At 38.2% G+C, this 14,174-nt stretch overlaps 1 protein-coding gene across 4 annotated transcripts in view; it reads left to right on the plus strand.

Moving 5' to 3' along the window:
- HSD17B4 (hydroxysteroid 17-beta dehydrogenase 4) overlaps positions 1-14,174 on the plus strand; it is a 144,687-nt gene that overhangs the window by 89,730 nt on the left and 40,783 nt on the right. Inside the window, exon 24 of one of the 4 annotated variants that reach the window (XR_016392750.1) lies at positions 1,284-1,438. The exons of 2 other annotated variants lie outside the window; for them this stretch is intronic. Coding sequence is in view for 1 of the 2 variants with exons in the window: in XM_022590549.3 (XP_022446257.3) it covers positions 1,284-1,373 (90 nt within the window). In the remaining variant the exon portion in view is untranslated. Of the gene's footprint in view, positions 1-1,283; positions 6,645-14,174 lie in introns of those variants that run through there. One more of the 4 variants, XM_022590549.3, reaches the window with a different exon arrangement.

A 14,174-nucleotide genomic window follows, 5' to 3' on the forward strand; every position in this document is an offset into this window, starting at 1 on the left:
GTACAGTGAAAGCTGTCTTAGTTTTAAAATTCCAGTCTCTAGTTTGAATGCTTAGCACTTGAACCTGATTGAATGAAATTCTCCTGCAGTATTTTTGGGATAAAAAGTTTAAGCAGGTTTTGCTTTTCCTCCAGTTGGTAAGGATTCGCTTCTGAAATTAAGTTGTTGCTAGTTAATGAGCAGGAGACATTATTAAGCAGAGAGCACCCGTGTTCAGTCTTGGCCCACTTTTTGTTGGCTCTGTGGCCTTGAGTAGGTTTTTAAGCTTTTGAATTTCTTTTTTGCTGATATGCCCACTTCAGGTTGATGGCTGTGCTTCTCAAGTGATATTTTATTTGTGAGGCTGCTTTGTCATGTTACATGTACATGGATATTACTGTCTTTTCAATCTAGCTAAAAATCTAGAGACTTCTTTTTCACTTCATATTCCGTATGTTATTTTCTCAGTAAGCTATATTGTGTTTTATCATTTTAATCTTACTGATAGGGAACTTGACACCGGGGGGAGAACTTGCACAAGTTTCTATTGTCAGGTCAGAAAAAAAGTGGTACAGGAGCTCTTAGTGTTTTGACATTATAGTCTTTTGCTTGGTAATAATGAGCTTAATAGCTCCTTCCACATGTCGAATGCTAAGCTAAGCACTTTTCACACTGTTTCATTTAACTCATACAGCAAAGCTGCTATTTAGGTGCTGTTGTCATGCCCTTTATAGATAAGGAGGCCAGAGCTCAGAGAGGTTAAGTAATTTGTCCAAGCTCACCTTGCATTTAGTGGCAGAGCCTAGATTTTAACCCAGGCATTCTGATGCTACAGCCCAGGATCTATTCACTACTTTGTTACACTATCTTATTTTGCCATTATATGGCCCTCTGTTTCATGAAGATATAATAAATATTTTAAATCTACTTTTGAAAGTTCTGAACTCAGTGTTTTTATTGTTAGTAATACAGTAAAGCCTTTTATTCATATGGTCTTAAATTCACATTTAAGAATATAGGCTAAAGCCAGAAGCATAGGTTGAAGCAGAATTCCCAGATCTGTCAATTCAGATAAATTATTCTATGGTTTTCTAAAATACACAAGGAGTCTTTATTTTTTCTTAGATATCTAAAAATATGGGTGTGATCTATAATCATTGAACTATCATTGCTAGATAAAAGTTGCCTTTGTTGTCCAGAGTTATTAACTCAATTGTATTCAGTCTAAGCAATGACCTTTTTAAAAAAGAAATACAATGTGACATGGTAAAGGCTGGTTCTGTCTTTCCCTCTCTCCTTTCCAGGCATTCTTTAGTGGCAGACTGAAGGCCAGAGGGAACATCATGTTGAGCCAGAAGCTTCAGATGATTCTTAAAGAATATGCCAAGCTCTGAAGGACATACTACGTTATTAATTACAATAGAAAAATTAAATACTCTCTTCAACTAAATATGCAAAAGTGAGTCAGCAAAAATGGTCAAAATTAAGATACAGGGGAAATTGCTTAACCTTTTCAGATTACAGATAACTTTTCAGATGTTCATTTTCTACTAATTTTTCATGTTATTACTTTTACAAGGAACTGTAAGCTGGTACATGATCATCCTTCTGTTCTTAGACCTATGTCTTCATAATAAAAAACTTTCACTCAAGTCCAGTCTCTTTAGAATTGTGATGGCATTTATAAGTTGTAAGGAAAACGAAATGAGTAGAGGCCACTTTGATGCCTTTTACAGTTTGTTTTGTTATTTTCTCTTCTCTTTATTGATATCCCAATTTTAACATGAATTTTCGTATATTTATTCATTTTCATACTTTGCTATGATAGTGTTCTGCTTTAAGGCAAGATAAAGGTCTTTGTGTTTTCAAATAGTTTTCTTTCTTCTCCCTTCCCGTTTGCTGGAAATTCTTTACTTTCATATAATGCTTGGAAATCTACCAAATATATAACTTTCTTTTTTTCAAAATTTAACTGTAGTTGAGTTACAATATTATGTTAGTTTCAGGCATACAGCTTCAGATTCTTTTCCCTTACAGGTTATTACAAGATATTGAATATGGTTCCCTGTGCTATACAGTAAATCCTTGTTGTTTATCTGTTTCATATATAGTGATATGTATATGTTAACCCTGTGCTCCTAATTTGTCCCTCTCTCTCTCCTTTCCCCTTTGGTAACCATAAGTTTATTTTCTATGTCTGTGAGTCTGTTGCTGTTTTATAAATAAGTTGATTTGTATTATTTTTTTTAGATTCTGCATATAAGTGATATTATATAATATTGTCTTTCTCTGTCTGACTTCTCTCGGTACGATAATCGCTAGGTCCATCCATGTTGCTGCAAATGGCAATATTTCATTCCTTTTTATGGCTGAGTAGTATTCCATTGTATATATATTCACATCTTCTTTGTCCATTGATCTGTCGATGGACATTTGGGTTGTTTCCATGTCTTGGTTATTGTGAATAGTGCTGCTATGAACATTGGGGTGCATGTATCTTTTCCAGTTTCAGTTTTTGTCCTTTCTAGATATATACCCAGGAATGGGATTGCTGGATCATATGGTAACTCTACTTTTAGTTTTATAAGGAACCTCCATACTGTTTTCCATAGTGGCTACACCAATTTACATTCCAACCAACAGTTTACAAGGGTTCCCTTTTCTCCACATCCTCTCCAGCATTTATTATTTGTAGACTTTTTGATGATGGCCGTTCTGACTGGTATGAAGTGATACCTCATTGTAGTTTTGATTTGCATTTCTCTAATAACTAGTGATGTTGAGCATCTTTTCATGTGCTTATTGCCCATCTGTATTTCTTCTTTGGAGAGCTGTCTCTTTAGGTCTTCTGCCCATTTTTCGATTGGGTTGTTTGTTTTTTTGTTGTTGAGTTGTATGAGCTGTTTGTATATTTTGGAAATTAAGCCCTTGTCGGTCACATCATTTGCAAATATTTTCTCACAGTCTGTAGGTTGTCTTTTCATTTTGTTTATGGTTTCCTTTGCTGTGCAAAAGCTTGTAAGTTTGATTAGGTCCCATTTGTTTATTTTTGCTTTTATCATAAATGGAGTTTTTATCATAAATGGATGTTGAATTTTGTCAACTGCTTTTCTGCATCTATTGAAATGATCATATGATTTTTATCCATACAGTTTGTTAGTGTATGGTGAGTCACGTTGACTGATTTGCAGGTGTTGAACCATCCTTGAATCCCTGGGATAAATGCCACTCAGTCATGGTTATAATCCTTTTATGTATTGTTGAATTTGGTTTGCTAATGTTTTGTTGAGGATTTTTGCATCTGTGTTCATCAGTGATATTGGCCTGTAATTTTCCTGTGCCACTCTTGTCTAGTTTTGGTATCAGGGTAATACTGGCCTTGTAAAATGAGTTTGGAAAAGTTTTCTCCTCTTCTAATTCTGGAAGAGTTTGAGAAGGATTAGTATTAATTCTTCTTTGAGTGTTTGGTAGAATTCACCTGTGAAGCTGTCTGGTCCTGGACTTTTGTTTGTTGGGATATTACTAATTCAGTCTCCTTACCAGTAATTGGTCTGTTCAGGTTTTCTATTTCTTCATTATTCAGTCTTGGGACATTGTGCATTTCTAGGAATTTATTCATTTCTTCTAGGTTATCCTATTTATTGGTGGTATTCATAGTAGTCTCTTGTGATCCTTTTAATTTCTGTGATATCAATTGTAACATTTCCTCTTTCATTTCAGATTTTATTTGTGTTTTCTCTCTTTTTTTTCTTGGTCAGTCTAGGTAAAGGTTTCTCAATTTAGTTTGTCTTTTTAAAGAACCAGCTCTTAGTTTCATTGATCTTTTCTGTAGATTTTTTTAGTCTCTGTTTCCTTTATCTCTGTGCTAACATTTGCTATTTTCTCTCTTCTACTAACTTTGGGCTTCATTCGTTCTTCTTTTTCTAGTTCCTCGAGGTGTGAAATTATGTTGTTTGAGACTTTTCTTGTTTCTTAAGATAGGCATTTATTTCTATGAATGCCCCTTTAAGAACTACTTTTACTGCCTCACATAAATTTAATTTAGGGTGATTCATTGTTATGCCAGTTGAATTTAAAAAAACCAAATGGCAGTCTTTTAATGTTTGTCTTTTATAGTTGCGCTTGGAACAGCTTAGTGTCCTTCCAAATAGAAATAGCATAGTAAAGTTAATCAAATGCCACTACATATTAATGAATGAAATTGTTGAATATATACCCTAGATGCTTAAAGCATATTAAGAAAGTGACCTTTTAATTACCTTACTAACCCATCTCTGTCAATCTTAATGGTCAGAGAGCTACTGGTATCCAGATTTAGTAGCTTCCTATTAGTCCTCATGCTCCTTAACCTTTTTGTAATATTTAATATTATACCATGTTGTGTACCATCATGTTGAGTGCACCATCTTTTTTTATTTTTTGCGGTACGCGGGCCTCTCACTGCTGTGGCCTCTCCCGTTGCGGAGCACAGGCTCCGGACGCGCAGGCTCAGCGGCCATGGCTCACGGGCCCAGCCGCCTCGCGGCATGTGGGATCTTCCCAGACCAGGGCATGAACCCGTGTCCCCTGCATCGGCAGGCGGACTCTCAACCACTGCGCCACCAGGGAAGCCCGCACCATCCTTTTTAATTCTTTATTTCCCTTTTATTCTCTGGTGAGAAATATTTTACCTTCTTAAATGAACCTATGGGTTAATCTCCCTGACTTCTGCTTGGCTCTTTGGTAATTTCCTCTGTCTACCTGTCTTTACAGAATTTTTGATTGAGGTTTCAGCCCTCTCTACTTTTTGGTAGGTGTTTTCTTCCTGGGTGATTTCATTTACTGCCTTATCTTCAACCATCACCTGAGTATTCATAACGCTGAGTCTATTATCTTCAACTCTGATCTTGCCATAATTCCATAGTTCCACCCACAGTGCCAAATGATTACTAGACTGTTGTCATATATAGTTGACCCTTGAACAATGTGGGTTTGAACTGCATGGCTCTACCTATACTCGGGTTTTTTTTCAATAAATGCATACTACAGTACTATTCCATTTGTATAGTTGGTTGAATCCACAGATATGGAACCACAGATATGGCGGGCTGAGGGCCCACTGTAAAGTTATATACGAATTTTCGAATGCATGGAGGGTTGGTGCCCTTAACCCCCTTATTCCCATTGTTCAAGGGTCAAGTGTAGTTACTGCAGATACATGTTCAAAATAAACATGTGATCTTCCTCTCCACTCCTAAATGTGCATCTTTTCTTATTTTGTCTTAGTTAAGAACATCACCTTTTGCTGAGTTAAACTAAGAAACCAGAGTTATCCTTGACTTTTCTCTTCCTCACACCCCATATCCAGTCCTTCACCAACTCTTATCACTTCTATTTCCTGAATATTTAAGGATTTTACTCTATGCCACTCCTACCCAAGTACTTGTACCCTAGTACCTCGTACTTGATAGCTCATTTTAATGGCTTTCCAACTGCTTTCCAGTCTTTCATTACCACCGTCTTGCCACCCACTTCCCTCCAGAGGTTAACACATCTGAACATGTGACTTCCCAACTTAGAAACCTGCGATGATTCCTACTTGGTCATCTTACTGTCAGACTGTTTAGCATGGTTCAAGTTTGCATCATTTGGGATTCTTTCAGTGGCAAGTAATAAAACCAATTCAAATTGGCATAAAACTTTTTCATATAACAGAAAAAAATCTAGATGGGTAGATTTTTGAAGGGGGATCATTGAATGAGTCAGTGTTATCCAGGCCATCTCTCTGCCCACTTTATCCACAGGCTCCATGTGGTAACAACCCTGGCAGCTCCAAGTTATTCTCATTGTGGTCACAAGGTGGCAGCCAAGAGGTACAGCCTCGTGGTCGCATCTCAAATCAACCAGCAGAAGAGAGACCACTGGGTTCTACCAAAAGCCCCAGTGAAGACCTTACCTGCTCTCACTAGCTGTCATTGATTATAAGCCAATCCCTGAACTGATCACTGTAGCTAGAGATTGTGGGTATGCTGATTGGCTTGCATCTATCAGGGTCCGTACATGTAGCAAAGGATAGTGTGTTGGGGAGCCCCAAGGCTTTCCCCAGATTTGGTGATTTGTCAGGAGGACCACAGAACTCACCATATAGTCATACTTATGACTTATGACTTTGATTTATTATATCAGAATATACAAAGCAAAATCAGAAAAGGGAAAAGCATTCATGAATAAGTCCAGAGGAAGTCAGGTAAAAGCTTCCAAGAGTTCTTTCCCTGTGGAGTCATCCAGGGCATGCTTAATTTTCCTAGCATCAAATCATGACGGCATGTGAAATGTCTACCAAGACTCAGTGTCTGAGGTTTTCATCAGGAGGCTGGTCACATAGGCGTCTTCTGCCAGAGGGCACACCAAAATTCCAGCCTTCTAAAAGGAATGCGGGTATTTAGCGTCAACCACATTGGGCAGTTTGTGCGCAGGGAACCACTCTTCTCAGTGAGGGAACATCGGAAACTTCTCAAAATTTTAAGTTCCCACATGTCAGCGAAGGGCCAACCTTGCAGGCGAACCTTTCTAAGGACAGCAGTCTCAGGCCTGACATGGTAACTCTTCTGCACTGATAGGATCAGCCCCAGCCAGACCACAAGGCCTGAGGGTGAATCAGGTATGATACCAGAGGAAATTTAGAGTATGGAGAGCCAAATCTCAGCAGTCTACCCTAAGGTTTCTTTGCCTTTTCACCGCATCACCTGGCAAAGTCCTCCGTATCCTTAAGCCTCCCCCGCGTGTTCCCTGTGCGAAGCTCTTTGTAACCCACACTGGTAGAACAGCCTCTGTTTGCTCCTCACAGGACTCTGTGTGTGTATTTTAAAGCAAACCATCTGAGAAAGCTGAATTCTGTGTTGGAGAGAAATAGATTTGAGTAATAATCTATTTAATAAGAATACTACCCCAACATTAACTTTATCCTTTAAGTCAACAACTATTGCAGCAAAACTGAACGATAATCCAATGCCATGGAGAAATTCTGAAGTTGAGAAACCTCAAAAGCTGAAAGTTAAGGAAACTGATTTTCTGAAGAGCAGAAGGTTTTAGGTCAGTGTGAACTAAGCTGTTTTAAGTGGGGAGAGGAAAGACAATAACCCACTTAAAAACCCATAGATAGGCAAAATAGAAAAACTGCAAGTGTCGACTGAAAATCTAGATTTATATTACATGTGTCTGCAGTATATTGGCTGAAGTTGCCTAGTAAGTGACATCCAGCTATCAGGGTTATCGTAGCTTAAAAAATAAAAAGATATCTGAGGAGGTAAAATATTGAGGCACTAAAATTCAAAATTTGCTCACGGGAGAGCTGTTGATGGCCTCATCCAGAACCCGTCTTGTAGACAGTTTGGTTGCATAACTTTTGAGTCCGAAGCTGATAAGAGTCAGAAAACAGAGAAGTAGAAAGCGCCGCGAGTTGGGGTGGTGTTGGCCAGGGGAAGTTTTTGAAGGCAGCGTGGAAGAAGACATACAATGATGTCTAAAAAGTATCACTTCAAGTGAGTTTTATGTGAAGGGAGATTGAACAGCTCTGTCTTCCTTAGTCTCTTTTGAAGTTACAAGCATGTCAGTAAAGAACAATGATGGGTTAAATCAGCCGTCAGCAAACATTTTCTGTAAAGGGCTAGAGAGTAGCATTCTAGGCTTTGTAGGCCACATATGGTCTCTGTAGCATCTTCTTTTGCTTAAAACAGCTTTGTAAAAAAAATGTAAAAACCTGTCCAAAACAGGCCAGGGTTGCGGGGGGCGGTGGTGGTGGATATGGCCTTCAGGCATAGGTGCTGAGAATGCCAGTTTAGAAAACAAAATATTGAACTGTCACCTTTATTTGCTTTGAACAGTTATGAAAATATGAATTCATATGAATTATGAAAGTGTGAAAGGCCCTCTCCCACTCCCACACCCAGGCAGGTGAAACCACACGGCACACACACTGGCTGTGCCCCTACCAGCCACATGATGTCAGCCACACTCCCTGTGTCGGCGAGTGGCACCAACATCCGGTTTTCCAAACCAGCAACTCCAGTATCCCCTTGATCTTCCCTTTTCATCTCCATCAACATTCACGAATAACTACCCTCTACTTAAACACTACTGTTTTAGACATTTCAATTCTTCTGAACTGTTTTCTTAGACAAAGTTTTAGGGGTAGGATTATTGGGTCAAAGGGTGAGAGCAGCTTGTGACAGTCCTATACAGCCAAGAAGTTTCATTTGTGCTTATCCCACTTTGGGAGGTGAGGAAAGGAGAGCAAACATGTCAGCACGTTTATGAATGGCGAGTTCTGTCATAAAAAACAAAAGTCTTATACAAAAAGCCTTATACAAGTCAATGCCTACGGACTGCAACAGTCCCTTAGTTCCCAATGTGACTAAATCTTGTATCGCCAAGCAAGAGATAGCAATTGAAGCAATATGACTTAGACCTCTGATTCAAATGATGTGTCTGTGGAAGTAAAGTAGGCAGGAAGTGCGTACTGCTGTGTGCAGGTGCTGGACCAGGAGAAGCAGGCCCCCGCGTCTGATTGGGAACCCGTCATCATCCGAAGATACAGTCCTGTTCGCAGACTGTATCACAAGAAGGTGGGTAGTACTGTGTGTTTCAACGATCTGACTCTCTTGCCTTTCTGAATAATCAACTGAAGTTGGGGTTCTGTGGCAACCAAACCTCAGTCCAGAGTGAGCCATCACTTTGGCCCATGTCCCGAGGGAGGACACCTGGGCAGTAAGAGTATTTCACCTTAGATTTCAGATTGGGAGATTAGAGAGAGGGGCTTTTGGTACCACTACCTTCTGGCCCACTGTCCCCTGTAAAAATAGACGTGTCTTCTTTTTCCTCTGCCTGGTAAAGAATACTCAAGTTTATTGGCCTGTGGAGGTGAGTTAGGACAGATTGGAATAAACCATTTCCCCTCACTCTTCACCTTTCAGCCTAATGGGTGAGCTATTCCAGATACATGGTTTTTGCTACATGTAACCGTACTGATTCCCAAATAACAATTTTCAAGCCCACCAATGGATAGTCAGTTAATGACTGTTTATTGGACTCCTAATGTGCACCAGGCATTAAAGATTTAGATGGGAATAAGGAAGAGAGAATATCTGATCTTAGGCAGCTCATTGCATGAGTGAATCCAATTTTATCGTTACTTCTTAAGGATTATTATCATTAAAAGGAATTCTTACTCTTTAGCAGATGTTCAGTGATTTCTCTGGTTTGATTTAAATTGCGTTTTAAAATTAGAGAATGAACGTTTTCCCATCAGTTGTTTAAGGAGTGTGTATTTCTCCACGTGTGAATTGTCAGTTTCTATTATATAGAGTTGACAATCGGAAAAAAAAAAATACATTTGACAGATGGCAGTGAAACTCCGAGAAGTTGATGAGTTGTCCCAGGTCATACTGGGAGAGGTGTAAGAGTCAGACCAAGAAACATACTCACCATCTCCTAGTTTGTGTTTGTTCTACTATGCATTCCAAGCAGTATCTCTAAACATATCTTTCCATCCCTATCTTTTAAGGTAATATGATTTGTCTTAAAATAGACTCCTTAATTAAGGAGATTGGGGCTCTGAGAAGTGCTGTGTCTATAAAGCTAGCAGTACTTTGCTCTGTAACTTTGGAATTATAGAAAATTCTCTAACTAAAGGTGAAATAAGAGAAGTCTGGGTATTGTATAATTAATTGGACCAGAGAGGCCAATCTTTGGCATTTTTTATTTCTAATTCTTACAGAGTTGAAAATATGCTTCTCACTTATACCTTATACCTCCTTTCTTTATGTATTAAAGTTTCATTCCCTAAGTGCCTTTTTACAAAACCTTAGGGACTCATCTCTTTGGGACCTCCACCCCTCCTCCAATATCCAAACCAATATTCTTTGTATTTTTCTGATAAAATCTTGTAGTTGACAAAATCAAGTTCTTTCTTGAATTAATTAGGCTTATAACTATAACTATTATAAAAGAATAATACTTAGAGGCCTAAGACATGGTCTGTTAACTCCAATTTCCATACAGTAGCTCATCTTTATCTTCTTTGTATATCTTAAAAGTAAAATCATTACTATTGTAAACATATTGAATTGCTGTAGAACTATGACTTTATCACACAGCCATTTAAAAACTAATCCCGTTACAAATCTCCAAAATTAGGTTAAAGTGTTTAGTTGATTTTCATTTCATAAATTCAGTGAAAATTAGCTTAATTGCTTATTCAATAATTAGACTGCAAGAGAAACTATTGAAATTTCATATTCTTTGTAAAGGCATTGAATTTTGTAAATTGTGTTCACTTTAACTCACCTGAAAATCAGTTCGAGACATAGGAAAGCGAATGAAAGCTTCAGAAGTTTTTTAAAATTTACTTTATTGAAGTATAGTTGATTTACAATGTTGTGTTAATTTCTGCTGTAGCGCAAAGTGATTCAGTTATTCATATATATACGTTCTTTTTCATATTCTTTCCCATTATGGTTTATCACAGGGTACTGAATATCGTTCCCCGTGCTACACAATAGGACTTTGTTGTTTATCCATCCCATATATACTAGCTTGCATCTACTAATCCCCAACTCCCAATCCATCCCTCCCCGCCCCACCTTCCCCTTGGCTACCACAAGTCTGTTCTCTATGAAAAACGTCAGAAATTATGATAATCAAATGGGTCTGCTTTCATACTCAATTTCACTTTTATAAGTCAAAGATTGAGTTTCATCATGATATTTTATTCTAAGGAGAACGTTAGAAAGTTATCTGATGTAATAATACATTGATTGGTGTAGTTGAAATAAAGAGATTATCTGTTGCTAAAATGGGTTAACTAACATCACAACTCAGGAATATATGCAGGCAACTAGTAATAGCTCCCTAGTTTTATGAGCCCCCTTACATACCTAGGCTTAATTTTATTCCCTTTCTGACTTGAAACAGCCAATGATAAGGAAGGGAATAGTTGCCCTTGGCTGAAAACTCAAGTCCATTTGCTGCTGGTAACTTGCATGAAAACTGGGCAAGCATTCTCTAGGCTGGTCTCCTAGTTGTTAAGAGCTTGAACTAGGTAGGTCATCACCAGAAGGTCTTCTGGTTTCAAGATTTTAGGAGTCTATAAACATTAAAGTTCCAATATTCGTTTGAAACCAATTATTTCACTTTATCAAGTAGGAATAATACTGTATATAGATGTCTAATGAAAACCAGTGATGAAAAAAGAGAATTGGCATAGTCAAGATGTCAGCAGTCTTGGTGGAAAGAAGGTGGGGGGGGCCCAGGCTTTTCAGTCTCTTTGGTCACCTTTCATTTAATATTTAATTCAAAGAGTCTCCGTCCTGCTTACAATACGAACTCCCATGTCCCTACCAACATGTCCACGTATTCTTGGGGAGGGGAGCAGTGGTTAATAGTTTTTCTAGTCATCTTTTGATATAATTTTCTGACTCCATTGAATTAGCAGTCTCTCATCTCTCCTTATTCAGTTATTCCCTTCTTTTATCATTGCATTGAATCTAAATGTGGAACAGCATTCATTTTTGCTCATATTTTATCCCAAACCATTTACACAAGGTAGTTATGTGTACTAGACCAGGACTGAAGCATTAGGATTAACACAGAGGGTTTACCTCACAGCTTAGCCCAGTAGGCTACTTGTGGAATATACTAGATGCTCTGGTTCTTAGTAGTGCCTTTGCCACTCCCACTGTTGAAAAGCCCCAAATAGGCTGACTCATCTCACATCTGCCTTCCTTACCTCCCACGTCTCCATGCTTAATAAAGCAAATATACCTAACAGTTTAGCTCTGTTTCTCAACCAGGCCGTTGGAGCTCTTTTCACAGCTAGGGAATATTTCAGTGTATATGCCTAAACAAAGATAATTCTTTCTCTAAAAGGAATTCTGCCTCTCCCTTACAAGTATTTTTTCCTTTGGGGCAAAGTAGGATGGCAAGTTAGGGAGAGGTGAGTAGGGAAACTTGGAGGCAGCTTGGGAAGAGGATGCTGGGAAAGGGAACTAGCATCCCTGAGTTGCCCACCAGCTGCAGGACCCAGTGCCAAGGGTTTTACAAGTATTATCCCAGCTAATCATCACGACAAGCCTACGAAGTAGATAATACCATCATCCCTATTATAAAGACAAGGAGACAGGTTTGGGGAGGTTCAGTAACTTGCTCAACAGTGTATAGCTAAGTGGCAGGTCTGGGATTGGGATACAGGCAATCTTTGTAAATCACTATGAAACGCTGCTGCCTTATCCATTTTGCCGGTGCCCCACGTACATGATTGCATTCTATTCCTGTGAGTTATGTGCAATTTTCATCATTTTTTCCAGAGAGTAAACTTTCCCAAAGTCACAGAGTTAGGATGTAGTGGCGCCAGGAATCAAGCCCAGCTCACGTCACTAATCTCCGAAGTCTGTGTGGCATGTTGCCTTGATGGGCTTTCCATTTAAAATATTGATATACCTATACTTTTCCTTGGGTTTAACAAGCAGAATTTGTAATGATACCATTAAAAATTTGCCAGGTTTTTTAGTAAACATCACAGAGTTGATGCCTAAGGACATTTATTTTCAAAGTTTACAGTGTGAGCAATAGAAAGAATAGGAGAAAGTGCATCAAAGAAGATTAAAGAAAACACTTTCAGATAGTAAAAATACCATTGGGCAAGAAATACACACACTTAGGATTGTGAGGTATGGGTATTGTTCTAATTTTGGAATTCCAAACCCATGGATTCTGGTAAGAAACATTTTACCGGGTAGTTCAACTTGTCAAAAATAAACGGACTGGCAAGTATGAAAATATGCATTGTCATTTATGTTAAACATTGCACTGAAAGTACTGAATTTTCATTGTCTAAATAAAGTTACTGTGCCCACAGAAACATTTTACACATAAAAATTATGGAAATGGTCTATTTTTAAAAATGAGCTTAATAGAGAAATTAAGAGAATTTAAAATCAATAAAATGAAACATCAGTCAATATCCATCCCACTGGATGCTTGAATTCCTTTTTTGATGTACCTGGTGGGTATTTGTGCAGCCTTTTCTTGGTTACCTCTAGTGATAGAGAACTCTGTTTTTCCTAAGGCAGGGAGGGACTTCCTTAGGAAAACAGGCTGTGCTAAGTGTTACATAATTGAGTGTAATGATGTAATATGTTTTCTGGTATAATCTGTTGATTTTTGTTTTTGCTTAATGAAGCAGGAGAGATTAAATTTCTCCTGTAGAGTTGGTTCAAATTGTTTTCAACAAACTTATGGTTACTGAATGGGAAAGGGGGGTGGGGGAGAGAGATAAATTAGGAGGTTGGGATGAACATATACACACCACTATATATATAAAATAGATAACCAACAAGAACCTACTGTATAGCACAGGGAACTATACTCAATATTTTGTAATAACCAATAAGGGAAAAAGAATCTGAAAAAAAAATATATATGTATAACTGAATCACTGTGCTGTACACCTGAAACCAATACAACATTGTAAATTAACTATATTTCAATTGAAAAATAGATACATTGTACAACGCAGAGAATATAGCCAGTATTTTGTAGTAACTGTAAATAGAAAGTAACCTTTAAAAAGTGTATAAAAATTAAAAAATTAAATTTTTCACAAGAACTAATAAAAATAAATACATACATAAAATCAAGCCACTCCCCCCTCCAAAAAAAAACCCCACAAACAGATCCTTTTCTAAAGGGAGGGAATATGAACTAAGGGGAACAATGTTAGCCTTGGAGTCAGGAGGCCAATCCCAGCTTCACACAATGGTGGGTCTGAGAGCCAGTCTTGTGATTCCTGAGCATCCCTCCTCTTGGCTGTTTTCGTGGTGCATCTCTTGGGGTTGTTTTAAGAGTTAGATGAAAATGAATATGAAATATGTTTTTTAAAATAGATCTTTATTGGAGTATAATTGCTTCACAATAATGTGTTAGTTCCTGTTGTACAACAAAGTGAATCAGCCATATGTATACATATGTCCCCATATCCCCTCCCTCTTGAGCCTCCCTCCCACCCTCCCTATCCCACCCATCTAGGTCATCGCAAAGCATCGAGCTGATCTCCCTATGCTATGCTGCTGCTTCCCACTAGCTGTTTTAATAACACTACTTTATAGTTCTGTGCTTTATGAGTCATTAAATTGGGAGAGACAATGCTCTAAATGTAGTCA

Source organism: Delphinapterus leucas, chromosome 3, assembly GCF_059928025.1.
Source record: "Delphinapterus leucas isolate spDelLeu-1000000601 "Yukka" chromosome 3, BTC_Dleu_Yukka2, whole genome shotgun sequence".
In the NCBI taxonomy this organism is placed as follows: domain Eukaryota; kingdom Metazoa; phylum Chordata; class Mammalia; order Artiodactyla; family Monodontidae; genus Delphinapterus; species Delphinapterus leucas.